Below are 15432 nucleotides of genomic sequence, written 5' to 3' on the forward strand. Positions count from 1 at the left end.
TTAGGCCTGGTAGGCTCCCAACAACTATACATAATTGATTTCTATTGAATGTAAAGTGTAGAATTAGAGGTGACATGCCGCGAGGGAGAGGCACAGGAGTTCAGTTAGAGTTGCATTGCTGTGATTTATAATGCAGGTAATACTTAAGGACATCATTGATCAGGGAGGGGTATTCCCTTTATTACTGTTTAGTTCTCCATTTTGGCTCAGTCATTGTAAGGCAACATATCGATATGAGTAGTCATTTTATTTATAAATAATCCACATTTGTAAAGCGCGCAATCACCAGTTAGGGTCTCCAGGCGCTGGGGGCCGTCGGGAAGATTAAGCAAGATTTTGCCCAGAGTCACATGGTGCTGGGCTAATCTGCCGCCGGTGATCGAACCGGGATCCCCAGATTCCGGAGTCAGTCGCCCTGGCCGCGGCACCACACCTCTTTCCTATAGGCCTTAGCACTGTATGTTAGTAGTGACTATCGAGCTGGGAAATACTAGGAAATAGGCCTTCATATGCTATTAATTGCTGTTGACACAGAACAATTCAATAAAGTGTGTTTACAAAAATAAAATGAGATAGGAGAGGACCAAACAGGAGAACCTATTCAGGGTGAAAGCTGAACCCCACACTTTAGACACCATGGAATGATGAACAGTGGAGCATATAGGTAACTGTAGTAACTCCTCAGACTGATAGGGTATAAGCAAAGGACCCATGATGGAAGCTAACAGAGCAAATAGACAGGCCTAGTCGAATCAGGAAGATAAGAGATTGTTTGCACGCGACACGTCTGGTGGGGTGGCAAGGGTGGAGGGAACAGTTGGGGACAGTTTACAATGTTTTTTTGGTCCTCATTTTCCACCATGGTTTCAAGTGTAAAGACCGAAAGAAGTCGACTTGCTGTCACCGTATAAAACTGGGAGGGATTAGTGTATAAGATTCCGTCACCCCTCAGAAATGTCGGTAACTCTAAAGGCCAACACTGAAGAAACCAAAAAAAACAACAACAAAAAAAACAAAGATGTGCTGCCATCGTTCCCGAGATCTCAACCAGAGTACGGCAAACTAGGAAGAGTTAAACCACAGCAGCCTAATCATTTGACCAGGGGGAAAAAAAACACCCAAAAAACCCTGGTCGACCTATTGATCCCAATTCAGAAAATACCAAAAAGCCCTTTTATTTTGGTTCCCTGCCCTAACCAGATCCAGCTTTGATACTTGTAGGGCCGAAGCACACCAATCCACCAGTTTACAATGTTGAGCATTGTCCATTATCAAATTTTTAGGTTAAACAGTTGAGGACTTGACAAACTGTTTATGATGTAGCCTGCAGCACTTTTAGTAACATGATAGAAGGGGTTGGGGGTCTTGAGATAATGGCACGATGCTTCATTCTGCCCTAGACATGTAATTGTAGGCTATTGAGGAAAAGATCTGAATATCCGTAACTTACATTATTGCTGTAACTTGTTTAAACTTACACAAATGTATGATCAAACGAGTAATAAAGTCTGTTTACAAAAAAAAAAATGATGGGATGTTGTTGGTGAATAAGGCTGTTTTTACAATATGATCAGAAAGGTTTGCTGTCACCACAGTTTTCTTTGCTTAATCTTTTAATAAAAAGAACTTTAAAAATTAAAGGGGAATGCATTTTGAATTATTAAGCTATACAGTTCATTCCCCCCAAATGTTCCACATAAGGACTGCACATTTGTTTAAGCTGTCCTAGAGACAATTACCAACTGAGTTACCAATGGGCACATGTGTGCTGCCACACCCATGACCTGGTCCATGGTGGCACAATCCTGCCCACTCCCCTACCTCAGGGCCCACCAGTCATTCCAACAAATTGACCACTCGAAACCCACAATAAACTGTGTACAAACCCCATTTCCCATGATAGGAAAGCAATGGTTATTCATCCAAACAAGTGTATAAATAAAAAATGCCTTCTCTCCATCAATGAGAGAAGGAATCTAGTGAGTATCTCCCTCCCTCTGGCCACACTTCATCACCCCCAACATGCTTACAAATCTGTGAACTGCTTAGGTCATAAGCCTCTCTCGCTGGAGAGCAAGTTTAACTGAAAAACATGCATTAGAAGCTAAGCAAAGGTACAGTATGGTCACAGATTGCCTGCTGTTCTCTGTGTTATTTAGGGGAGGTCAGAGTTTCCATGCAGGGAAAGTTCAGTGTTCCATGCAGATCTAGTGGAGCATGGTGATGCGACGTAGGTGTTGCTTGGTGACTGTATTGGCTGGAATGCACTTATTGACTGTCTGCTGCCTTTTCCTACCTCATAAAGTTCCCTCTGTGGGTTATGTAGTGTAGAAGGAAATTCTGTAACTGCCAATTACCTGTTACTTCACAGAGAATAACAACAGATTTCACACTCCCAACTTGTGCAGAGGTTTCTCAGTCTTCAATGAAAGATGCTCTAATTGCCTGTACTACCGCCATGTTGTCGGGGTAGATTAAGACTGTGATGTTTTCTATTTTGAATTGTCCCAGAGTTCAGGCCCTCTGCCGTAACACATCCCTGTCCTGGTAGTGGAGCAAACAGGCTACCACTTGATGGGGGAAATGGGTCAGCCATAAGATGACAACTGTTAGAGCATTCTTGGAGGTTCCAAGTATAATGCGAATGGATGTGAATTCAATCTATCTATCGTTCGTCACTAACTTACAACATAGATATATTTTAATTAGATATCGACTGAATTATATTCCGTTGATGCTAGGCCTACCTCGTAATATTTATGTATAATCTGAAATGCCATTTTGAACATGTGATGATCGATCTATTCAGAATGATTTGCATTTTTCTGATTTTCTGAAAATTTAATGTGAGGAAAGGAAAAGGTTTATTGTCCCCCTTATCCATAAAATTAATTTTAGGCAGTGTTGTGTGGCTCTTTATTATATGCAGTTATTACCTGATCCTTTTACTTGTTTTTCGTTGGCGTCCTTCTTTTTATCTGCTCTAAAAAAGAGACGATTAATTAATCAATCTGATAATTAACTGACGGATTAACTGTTTGAATTGTGTTAACTACTGTATACATATATATGAGTTTTTTATATTTCTTTTTGTCCTTTTAATCTTTGTAATAAGAATAATGCTGTTTTTAATGCATTTCTTTTTCTTTGGTAAGATTGGAAAATGTTTTATCTGTAGAATACTTTTTATGCCATCATTTTGTTGGCAAAATAAAGTTATTTCTGACTGACTGGGTCAGCCAGGTTGTACGCAATGTGCTGGTACCCTCTGAGTACTTTCCAGCACATAGAACTTGGAGAGTCCCTGAGGTGCCAACTCAGTTTCAACCAGTTCTTGAGATACATGATCATGTTGTTTCCCTCTACTCCCTCGGAGTGTTCTACAACTCGGATATTATAGCGCCTGTTGCACCCCTCACAATCCTCCACTCAGTATTTAGAAACCTCACTGTATTTGTGAGCTCAAGTACCTGTTTCTTCAGAGCATCTGTGAATGGTTGTAATTCACTCAGCACCACTTTGTTAAGGAATGGATACAGTACAAATATATCTCTTGGTGGCCTCATTTATTTGGAAAGCATGATAGACTTCCAGGTAGGTTTAGGAGCAGCGAGTGTAGAAATAATTTATGTGTGGTATAGTAATGATTGTATCATTATCTCTATCACTGCAATTTATAATAATAGTTGTATGGCTATTGGGTCTATTTTAAATATCAATATTATTTTCATGAATAGAAGTATGATAATGATATTTTTATACATCAAATGTTTGTTTTATTTTTAATATGAAATTGGTTGATTGAGAAAGTTAATGCAAGTTAACATGTTGGTTTAACTTTTATTTACTATAGTGATTGATATTTTGAGAACAATACATTTTACTCACCTACTTACTTTAGAACCACAGCTGAAGGTCTTGGTATCCTAAACCTCACCTTGAGAAAAGCCATCCAGGTTTCTCTTTGTCAAAATATTTTGTCCATGTAAGGCAAAAGGGTCTCACACCCTACTTATAATCACTTAGCTTGAGCAGCTGGTACACGTGGAGCTAGTCCTTGCTGAAGTAGGTTTGTTCTTTGATAAGCTTAATGTCCTGGCAGTTTTGAGGAAATTCACCAACTGGTCTCAATACAAAAACAAGTTTTGGAAATTTGCTGCTTGGCTTTGCCAAACAGCATCTTCATTCTGATTATGGGTTATGGTAGATTATGTAATTCATTCTCCAAATACCTGGCATAAGGTAGGCATGCAAGTGAATACTTGTCATATAGGGGTGGGTGTGGGTTAATACTTCAGTTGTGTGTGTTCCTTCTTACTGAGTCTCTTTTGTGGAAATCCTCAAAAATGGACAACCCCAGGTGTTGATATGCTTAGTCTATAACTCTCCATATATAGATGGAAGGGGTAGTATATTGTACTTTACAAATAAGATTATTATGGGGAGTGGTCAATAAACAAAATGTATGGGGTACAGACAGTCAGATGTATGCGCAGGTAGCTGCTACTTGCCCTTGCTGGCTAAAATGTATTTCCATGATGAGAACATATCTGCTTGAAATTCACCATCTACTTTTGGAAAGCACAGCATGCAACGAGACGCAATATACAAGATGGAGAAAGTGTATTTTTATGAGACAGGAACAGGGGAGGATAATAGTAACCTGTACATCTGCTTGAGTCCCACTTCTACATTACCTCCATCTTGAGTGAATCCCCAACCGGTGACCCAGCAGTTCATCCCAGACGGGAACTGGACTGAGGGGGCAGGTAGGCAGACTGGCAGGATGTAACCGGTGAACTGGACAGGAGTCTCCAACTCAAGGAGGGCAATGTCACCACTGGACCCTTCCACAGTGTAGTTTGAGTTTATGATCACAGTCTTCGGAGTGGTGGAAATCACATTTGGATTGATGTTGTTTTGAGAGAGTTTGTAGGCACCAAGATAAATGCGGAAGATGGAGACATTGACTGGTGTGCTGGAGATGAATACAAAGAATAGTCACAACTACTTCCCTAAACATTATTTTGGGAATATAGGCTTACACATTAATCCCACATACATTTAATTGTTCAGCTAATATCTATTGTGCATCTATACATTTTCAAGTTAAACCATTGTTTACTAACACTCAGAGATAATCTGTGGTATCCGTTTTACAAGCAATTCTTTTAATTATGAAAAAGGGAAACAAAGATAATATTTCTATGAGAACAGATTCATATATCTGAGACAAGATGATAAGCTTAGTTCACCAGAGACAGTCGTTAAAGGGCAAATTGCTAATAATAATAGCTATGCAGTCATTGATTTATTTGCTTTCCTGTTTTCTAAACAGCTTATATGTTTAGTTAACTAGATGGGACTCATTTTAATGCCAAAGAGGGTGGCCATTTCAAAGTTCTAGCTTTCAAATGATAATTACATTTCAACAGTGAACCCTCAATTCATGGTACATCTATTCATTTACTCAATCAACAGTACATTGACCAACAAAAATCCAGACTAAAAGTTTCCAAGCAAGCAAATCTTAAATCATCAAGAGTAGTAAGTTGGAATGCTGGACATAAACACATTTACATTTTCACTCAAGGTAAGGATATGCCATTGGCAGTCCATTATTTCAACAGAGGTCATGCTGGCCACAGGTATAGGGGCCTTCAGATTCCTGGCAGATAGTGCTGTGTGAAAGTGCATCTGCTATGTTGTTAAGGAACACTCGGCATGCGCTTTTCTTTTTGAGAAATAAATCCCCAAAGCAAAGGTTTGTATCAGAAAAAGTACAGGTTTGTATTTGAAAAAGTAGAAGTTTGTTTCTGAAAGAAAACTCAATCTCTGTGACCAGCACTGGAGGCAGAGCAGCCTTGGAATGGTTGTCCATTCATGGACGCCCAACCCTAAAATGAGCAGAAGGCTGCGGTATGCCCATAAGGCCCATTATCGAAAGCCTAGAAAGTTGGAATGATATGGTGACCCCCCCCCACCCCTCCCCCCGATCACCCCAAGGGAATGAGAACAGATTTGTGCGCTGACTGGCCGCCTGACTTCAAATGGCAATTTGTGCATTATTCATTTCAAATTTCTACATCAAGTGTACTACACTCCTGTTAAATTACATAGAATGGGTCTCAGGGATTCAGACAACTGTAGGAGGTGTGGCCAAAGCAGAGCTGACTTCCTCCATCTTGCATGGCACTGTAACCCTGTGTTCACGAACTGTGAAAACGTCATAGCCCATATACACACTATGACAGGACAGGTGTTGCAGTGCACACCCGTAGAGTGCCTTCTTGGGTATGTCCCCCATATAAAGGCCGCCATGGGAAGGTTTGTGAGGGTGGCCCTCTTGCTCGCAAAGAGGCGAGTTTAATTCACGTGGGAGAGTAAACTCGATCCGAAAGTTGATGACTGGGTTAAAGATATGGTATTCTGTCGTGAGCAGCTAGACCTTCATGCCGAGGAATTGCCGGCAACATGTAGACCCACTGATATTTGGACCCCTCTGAGAGAGTATTTGTTGACTCAGTCTGTTGCTGACTCTGTGTGACTCTAAATGTGAACTGCGCTTAACAAGGTACCCCAATACCCTAACTGTTCAACTTTGTAGCTAATGCAGAGTAATCCGTATGCATATGTGACATCTTCTGATCACTGGACTGTACCTCTTGTTGTTTTTATTTCCCATTTGTGTTGTTTTCTTGTATGGAAGATTATTATAGCATTGTCTTCATGGTGTGTTCACATCCTGTATGCTAATGCAAAACTTCAATAAAAAAATAAAATAAAAAAAGGCCCATTATCGAATGAGCCTCAAAATCAAGCATTTCTGCTTGCAGAGCCATCTGATGCTCTGCTAGTGAAAACCTGGGTTTCCTCACTTCTAAATACGGAGGGAGCACCAACATTTTAGGAGGGTGGGGGAACCACTAACTTATGTGGTGCTCCTCTATTGCCAAACACTAAATGAATTCCTAAGTCCCACATTTACTGTCACATTTGTAAACGTTGACAGATGACATCACAAATAACATCAATAATAACACTGATGACATTACATATCATCTTACCTTTGATATCACTATTAATACATTACATCTGTGTTTGGTTATGTGCTGCTACTTAATGATGCTATCTTGTTATGTTTGCTATTTAAAGGTTTAAATATTGTGACATCATATATAGTCCAATTAGGGGGTGAGTTGTGGTTTTCTTGGCAGGGTGTAATTCATGATTTCTGTAGCTAATTAAACCTGGGCAGTTTCATGAGGTTTTCTGTTTTATTTCATGACTCTTTTTTAATTTAACTGTGATATTTAAAGGGAATTCTGAGATCATTAAACATATCTTAATATGTAGCAACATATCCTAAAAGTTTTTTTCCAGTGAATTTTGTTTTTTATGATATCCTACACTGACCTTCAATGCACCAACCTGACAGTACACGGTCTTTGGCTTGGCCCTGCACCCTTCCTCCTGTGTGTCCAGCGCTGTAGCATCAAATCCTCACAGTACACAACCTTCGGCTGTGGGCAGCGGGGATTGATTACAAGTCTTAGCATTGAGCTAGAAAACTAGGAAGGCCTTTTCCTCAGCTATAGAGAGCCCCCGAATATTTGTCTTAGCAACATTAAGACAGGGGTAGTTCTCCTTCATCCAATGTTAAATATTGTCTTGCAGTTTGCTTTGGACAAATTTCAACATAAGTCCCAGAATTGAAGAATAGCCCCTTCACTCAGGGTGGCCCAGCTCTTCCTTTGTATGTCTGTGAAGGGATGAGCCTGGGTGAAATCCTTTCGCTTTTGGGTTCAATTAACATGATCCTGATTTTTTGGGTGAAAGGATAAAGGAACAATAGGGTCCACTCTTACTCTATAAATTACTGTGATGTTACTCATTCTGGTAACCATTTATATTAAGAGTGCTGCCCTACTACTTTCATCTGTTTTATCTATCTCCAACAGTAGCCAAGCACACCAGAGAACACATCATTTCAGACCCTTTCATTAAACAGATCACTTATCCCTGGCCTGATACAACCTATGGATGCTGCACCACCATATCTTCATTGTGTTCTTACCTGGGGAAGCAGTGCGCTGCTGTTAACACCCATCTCTCTGTGATCAGTGAGCCCCCACACACATGGATCCCATTTTGATGCAGGCTGATCTGCCAGGGCCACTGACCGTTACTGGCGTCCAATCCACCCACAATCTTCTCAGAGATCATAGGTGATCCGCAAGCTGGAAAGCAGAACATGCCTAATTTATCAGAGCTTGTAATCAAACATCAGATTTATACAGGAATAATCTGGGGTCTTTGCAACCAGAATTCAGTTTTAAGGTTCTAGGGAAAGAAACAGTTTTTCCCACACAACTGTGGATAATACCCTTCTTCATCTGATGACAATGAGCCCTCCCATTCAGAGGAGACCTGGTCTGCATTGTTCCATTTGGAGAAGGGCCAAGGGTGATTTGCCTATAGCTAGTGCCTGTGTGAGGTGCATAGCTGGGAAATGAGGGAATGAATTGAGGACCAAAGTAATTACCAGTGGCTAAGATGATTTCAATATCTCTCACAAAAGGCAGTGGCAACTCTCGAAGTGAATTGTTTTTACGGAGGGTTACATCTTGGGCCACAGATACAACTGGTGGGGAAAACGACAAAGTTTTTATATATATTACCTGCAGCGCGCCATGTAGTCAAGGCCGCAGTCCGGCGGCCGAAAGGCGTCATTTGTACCCTATGATGTTACAATAAACACTGTTTATTATCCACTTGGAGTCTGTGCCTGTGTGTTCCTCCAGCGTGACCGAACCTTGGGATTTCGCTTTTGCATATATATATATATATATATATATTTTTTTTTTTTTTACATCCTTGACATCATGACAATACATTTTTCTACACCGTGAGGAGTACCGTGGATTTATTTGACTTTGGGGACACACACAGGCATGCACGCACAGAAGGGCGCACACACAAACAAACATACATATATTTTGGGCTTTTTGTGGGATATAAATATGTATATATATAGTCTAACACCAATAAATGATGTTATACAGGGTAAAGTAACATGTCAGCCAACGCATTTCGACTAAATAGTCTTGATCACAGCTTATCAGTTTTCACTTTTACACCACCCCCAGCCAGTTAATTATGTAGCATTGTGGTGCTAATAGTTTGTAAACAAATAATTCATAAGCAAAACAAAATCAATTTTCTAAATCATTTCGTGAATCGTCACAATTTTACTATTTTGACATCAGGATTGACCACCTTGATCCTCTTAGCGAGGTGATCACCGATCTCATAGTTAAATATAATGATATGTGATTGGGGAATTTCTACCGCCTGCTGCTCATTTCAGCTGCATTATGGTACTATTAGTTTATTTACATTAAATATAAACAAAACCCCCTTTTTGTCAATTGATACAGTGTAACAGTTATACATCATATATTTATATATATGTGTGTATTACCTACTGACGGTCGCCAGTAGGTTTATATATAGTTAGTATTTTTTCTCTATGGGATTTTTGAAAATTCTATGACTAATAACTTTGGCGTTTGGGGACGGAATTGGCTGAAAATTACAGGAAAATTGCACATTTTGTTTCTGAGCAGCCCCTGAAAATTTGGGGGGGTTACGTCAAGGGGGGGCCGAGAAAAAAGGGGGGTCCCAAAACGCGTTTTTAACATTGAGTTTTCCATAGGGCGGTTGGCCTCACTTTTAACGCGAACGGCTGAATGGATTTACACGAAACTTGGCAGAATTGTAGGGACTGTTAGCCCGATGTGCCTTTGCTAGGTCTCAATATATGTGCTCCAGTGGATTTTGAGAAATTAACGTTTTAAAAAACAGATATATCTGTGACAGCGTCCCGGTTAGCGCCCCGGTTCGCGAACTTGACGCGTAACGGAACTTCGCGAAGCGAAGCTGATTGGCTCTCCTGTGTCTGTCAACATTCTAAACAGTCCGGAACGGCCGCCATATTGTCTCTCGGTAGGATCGAGAGACAAGAGGAGAAGAAAAACGAAGGGGGAATTTAATGAAAGGGAGCAAGGTAGACCCCTCTTGACCCCCTAGGAATGATGTTGGGGTTATTAAAGGGTCCCGTGGGGCAAATAAAAAAAAAAAGATTTTTCGCGGTAGAAGCGCTTCCCGGTACGCGAACCGGGTCGCAAACCTGTAGCGTAACGGGAATTCGCCATTTTGTGTTTCGTTTTAATTAAATCACAAGATGGAGGGAAAACAATGTGGGAAATGGGTATAAGGGGGCACGGGAGACGTATCCTGACCCCCTATGTTTTCTGAGGGTGGCTGAGGATGCTCATATATGTTGATACATGTCTTCCAGCGGCTGCGCGTGAGCGGAATTTTTTTTTTGCTGCGTGACGTCTGTTAACGTTCGATTCAAAGGAAATCAGGAAGTGAAGACCGCCATTTGTCACTGCGAGTAAATATATTGTTCATTTCAAAGCGTTGGAACATGGAAAAGGGAGAAGGTAGAGATTGTCTTGCTGCGTTGTTTTTCTCAGGTTGTGCAATAAGGCCCCGGTTGTGCTTATACTCACGGTGGGGTCTTTGAACACTTTAGCAAATGATGATCCAAGCTGAGGCAAAGGAGGGTGTCAGTCGGGGGGGGGGGGAGCAATGGTGCAGTTTTCACTTTCATGTCTAAGTGTTAAAATCTGGTTTGCGATGTCAACATAATCGGCGCCACCTTGTCCCCACTCAGGCACGTACGCTCTAGCAAGCAGCAGCCATTTTGAAAGCGCTATGGCCCCTCTGCCCCTCGCCGGTCCCCAGCGCGTCTCCCAGGCGCTACGAACACCCCCCCTCTCTGACCTCCCCCGTTCTCTCTGTGGAAAATTAATCCGTATTGATAAACATTGTCTGCGCCATCTTGCCTTTTTTCTAATGCCAAACTTTTGTCGTGCACAGCAGCCATTTTAGATGCCTTGACCAGACCCACTCTCTGCACGCCGTCGATCCTCAGCACGGCTCCCCACCCTCGTAAGCATCTCCCCCACGCACTGGTCACCCCCGCTCTCTCTCTCTCATGCATGGGCCATAAACCTCCCCCCATCTGCGCTGCTCTTCCCTGAGAATCACACCTGTGCCCGCCCTTTCACCCTATTCACTACCGCACCCTCTGACACTCCTCTTCCTCTATGTCCGATTGTCCAGGCCGGTCCCAGGCTATCACCTAGCCTTGCGGATGTAGTTTATGGTCCCAATTGTAAAGAATCACCCCTCTTCAAAGGAGTTACAGTAGATCAAGGCCCCCACTCCATGAGATCCGTCACACCACACGCGTTCCTACTATCTGATAACGATCCTGTATTGTGATTGGGGAGGGGATTCTCACTGTAAGGGTGTGTGGGACCGAGCCTGAAGGGATGCCTTTCCGTACATCTGAGATGTATTCCCTTGTGTTTCGGCAATGGTAGTCTGTTCATTACATAGATCGCCCGAGGGCGGTAGTACAGACCGCGCGTAGGAAAGGGTCAAAAGCCAGGGGTATAGGAGTTTGTAACAAGCGAGCCATTTAATTGAAAAAACTAAACGTGACAAACGGTTGCAGGATCAGTGAAGGTTGATTTTTTAATTGAAAGTATAACAGGATCAGTTACAATAAAATCGTCCATACGCACACCATGGGCGAGTATCATGGGTAACATTACTTCGAAGCTTTATTCATACAATAAACAATAATGAAAATCGACATCAATAGGGTTGTCCGTATTCCCAGTCAGTACCCTCCCCCGCCCGCCATGTGCACAAAGACCGCATACATCCCCCATAACGTCAAGGCTAAGTAAATAGAACATCATAAGGAGTTGCAAGTCGCTCCCATACTGCCACCATTTTGGTCGAGGCCAGGCAGGTCCAGAGTATAGTTCAATGTCTCCAATAAGTAGTGGCAGGACCAGAATCCCTTTCGGCAGTTCTGGCTTTGTCATTACGAGCACTAGAAAACAAGACATTCTGGGCAATACCACCCTTGAGGCAGCCCTTTATTCTACAAGATAGTGTCTTTCAAAAGCCAGGGGTATAGGAGTATGTAACAAGCGAGCCATTTAATTGAAAAAACTAAACATGACAAACGGTTGCAGGATCAGTGAAGGTTGATTTTTTAATTGAAAGTATAACAGGATCAGTTACAATAAAATCGTCCATACGCACACCATGGGCGAGTATCGTGGGTAACATTATTTTGAAGCTTTATTAATACAATAATCAATAATGAAAAATAGACATCAATAGGGTTGTCCGTATTCCCAGTCAGTACCCTTCCCCGCCCGCCATGTGCACAAAGACCGCATACATCCCCCATAACGTCAAGGCGAAGTAACTAGAACGTCATAAGGAGTTGCAAGTAGCTCCCATACTGGCGCCATTTTGGTCGAGGCCAGGCAGGTCCAGAGTATAGTTCAATGTCTCAAATAAGTAGCGGCAGGACCAGAATCCCTTTCGGCAGTTCTGGCTTCGTCATTACGAGTACTAGAAAACAAGACATTCTGGGCAATACCACCCTTGACGCAGCTCTTTATGCTACAAGATGGTGTCTTCCATTCAGAAAATATTGTTGGTAGCATTTTGAAAGGAAAGATAAAAGGACTTTCTCCTAGTGAGTCTCACATTGTTACATTTATGAAGAATGTTGAAGAGTAGTATGTTGAAAATCTGAAGCCATTGTTCTACAAACTCTCAACCAGCCTTGGATGGAAAAATCCTGAAGAATGTACAAACTGAAAATCTGTTTTTGTCTGCATAGCATCAGCAGCAACACTTGAGTCAGCTTTGTGTGAAGCCGCCATCTTGATTCAATCAATACCCTCCCCCTGCACACATTCAGGGACCTGGTCGTGTCTTCAGGTCAAACGGATTGTGGGACAAGGTGCAGAAAGGAAGAGGAAAAAAGTTCCGCCGGACCCCGGGAGCCGGCCGCCTATGTTGGGGGCGATCTTACGCCACACCAGGGCAACAAGACTTGGGGAGGGGGCAGGAGCCAAGCGCCCCCTCCCAGTCCGCGCCACCACACCGTATGTTGAAAATCTGAAGCTATCGTTCTACAAACTCTCAACCAGCCTTGCATGGAAAAATCCTGAAGAATGTACAAACTGAAAACCAGTTTTTGTCTGCATAGCATCAGCAGCAACACTTGAGTTAGCTTTGTGTGAAGCCGCCATCTTGATTCAATCAATACCGTCCCCTTGCACACATTCAGGGACCTGGTCGTGTCTTCAGGTCAAACGGATTGCGGGACATGATGCAGAAAGGAAGAGGAAAAAAGTTCCGCCGGACCCCGGGAGCCGGCCGCCTATGTCGGGGGCGATCTTACGCCACACCAGGGCAACAAGACTTGGGGAGGGGGCAGGAGCCAAGCGCCCCCTCCCAGTCCGCGCCACCACACCGTATGTTGAAAATCTGAAGCTATCATTCTACAAACTCTCAACCAGCCTTGCATGGAAAATTCCTGAAGAATGTACAAACTGAAAACCAGTTTTTGTCTGCATAGCATCAGCAGCAACACTTGAGTTAGCTTTGTGTGAAGCCACCATCTTGATTCAATCAATACCGCCCCCTTGCACACATTCAGGGACCTGGTCGTGTCTTCAGGTCAAACGGATTGTGGGACAAGATGCAGAAAGGAAGAGGAAAAAAGTTCAGCCGGACCCAGGGAGCCGGCCGCCTATGTCGGGGGCGATCTTAGGCCACACCAGGGCAACAAGACTTGGGGAGGGGGCAGGAGCCAAGCGCCCCCTCCCAGTCCGCGCCACCACACCGCCCCTCGGGGGCCTCCGTCATGCGGTTCAGGGAGGCACCGCAGGCAGCGGTTCTTCAGATCAGTGGCTCTCACCGGCAAGGCTCCCCTCCGTCAGCAGCAATCGTTGGCGCTGTGGTTGCGGCCGGAGGCCCCGCCTAGTCAACGCCCCGGCCTCTCCATGTCGTAGGCCGCAAGAGTGGGCGCAATTCAGTTGGCCGAGCGAGACTTGGGGAGGGGACAGGAGCCAAGCGCCCCCTCCCAGTCCGCGCCACCACACCGCTCCTCGGGGCCTCCGTCAAGCTCTTCAGGGAGGCACCGCAGGCAGCGGTTCTTCAGATCAGTGGCTCTCACCGGCAAGGCTCCCCTCCGTCAGCAGCAATCGTTGGCGCTGTGGTTGCGGCCGGAGGCCCCGCCTAGTCAACGCCCCGGCCTCTCCATGTCGTAGGCCGCAAGAGTGGGCGCAACTCAGCTGTCCGAGCGCAGGCAGCGGTTCTTCAGATCACAACAGAGTCTCATGATCAATCGATTGAGCTGGCCGAATAAGGCAACAAGAAGGTGTGGGGGGGGGGTGGGGGCACCTCTTGCTCAACCACTACCTGAGGAGGTGGTACTCTCTTCCTAGGAGGTGGTGGTGGTGGTGGGGATGCACCAGCTGAAGCTACAAAACTTGCTATTGCTAAGTGATGAAAAAAGGTCTTCCTCTCACAAAGATGAAAGTCAGAGTGAGGAAACAAGGAGGGGTTTTCATCATTTGGGACAAAAAATAGTTCTAAACCAATGAAAAGTGTTATTTTTAGGTCACATGACCTAGCCTTACATCATTAGGAACCCAAAAGTGAAATGAACCAATGAAAAGTTTTATTAACAAGTCAAATGACCTGTTATGCTTACGTTACGCGCTCCGCGCTGCGCCTCGGATCGCTTCCGGGCAGCTGCGCTTCGCGCCTCGCGCACCGGAGCACTTCCGGGTGCGGTAACGCGGCGCGTCATATAACGCATTACGCAACAACGCGATACGTCGTTGGGGCTCCACCGGAACTGATCGAATTGGTAGTCTACAGTGTTTCTGGATGTTTCAGACTGAAGCTAGCGTCAGCATGAGAGCACCCCGTGGCTACGTCGTGGCCATTCCGCGAGCAATCATGGCAGTCGCTCCCCACCGGAAGTCTGCGGGAGTCGGGGGCCCCAGTGACTCTTGTAGAATCTTCAAGGCTGAGGGGACGCTTTTGGGAATGGGGCCCATGCCCTAGCAGTCAAGCGTCCGAGTTCCAGGGTTGCCCAGAGCCATCCTTGCAGGCCAGGCCCAAGTCTATGGAGCCGACCGCCATTTCCTGAGCTCCGTGGCAACAGCCTGTCGCTGTACCGCAAGAGTGGGTGCAATTCAGCCGGATGGCGGGTGAGACACTGTAATAGCAAGAGCAGGCGTAATTCAGCTGGCCGAGCAAGGCACTGTGCCGCAGGAGCGGGCGCAACTCAGCTTGTCGAGTGAAGCGCTGGGGTGTAGCTGAGAAACCTCCACCTGGGGAGGTGGGGGAGGCTCGTTCGCGCCGCCTCTCCCTTCCAGTGCACCCCACGCCGTCTCCTGGCGCAGGTATATGTGATGGTTGGACCAGGGCACCGCAGGACGTGTCTTCAGGTCAAACGGATTGCGG

General features: G+C 44.4%; 1 protein-coding gene across 1 annotated transcript in view; it reads right to left on the reverse strand.

The window, feature by feature from the left end:
• The window catches only part of LOC147703633 (transmembrane protease serine 9-like), a 96388-nt gene that overhangs the window by 24272 nt on the left and 56684 nt on the right, over window positions 1-15432 (reverse strand). Inside the window, exons 6-8 of the mRNA XM_086929528.1 lie at window positions 14371-14398; window positions 8078-8240; window positions 4698-4978 (exon numbers count right to left, since the gene is read on the reverse strand). Coding sequence (XP_086785654.1) covers window positions 4698-4978; window positions 8078-8240; window positions 14371-14398 — 472 coding nt within the window. The remainder of the gene's footprint in view (window positions 1-4697; window positions 4979-8077; window positions 8241-14370; window positions 14399-15432) is intronic.

This window comes from Lissotriton vulgaris, chromosome 7, assembly GCF_964263255.1.
Source record: "Lissotriton vulgaris chromosome 7, aLisVul1.2, whole genome shotgun sequence".
NCBI classification, from domain to species: Eukaryota; Metazoa; Chordata; class Amphibia; order Caudata; family Salamandridae; genus Lissotriton; species Lissotriton vulgaris.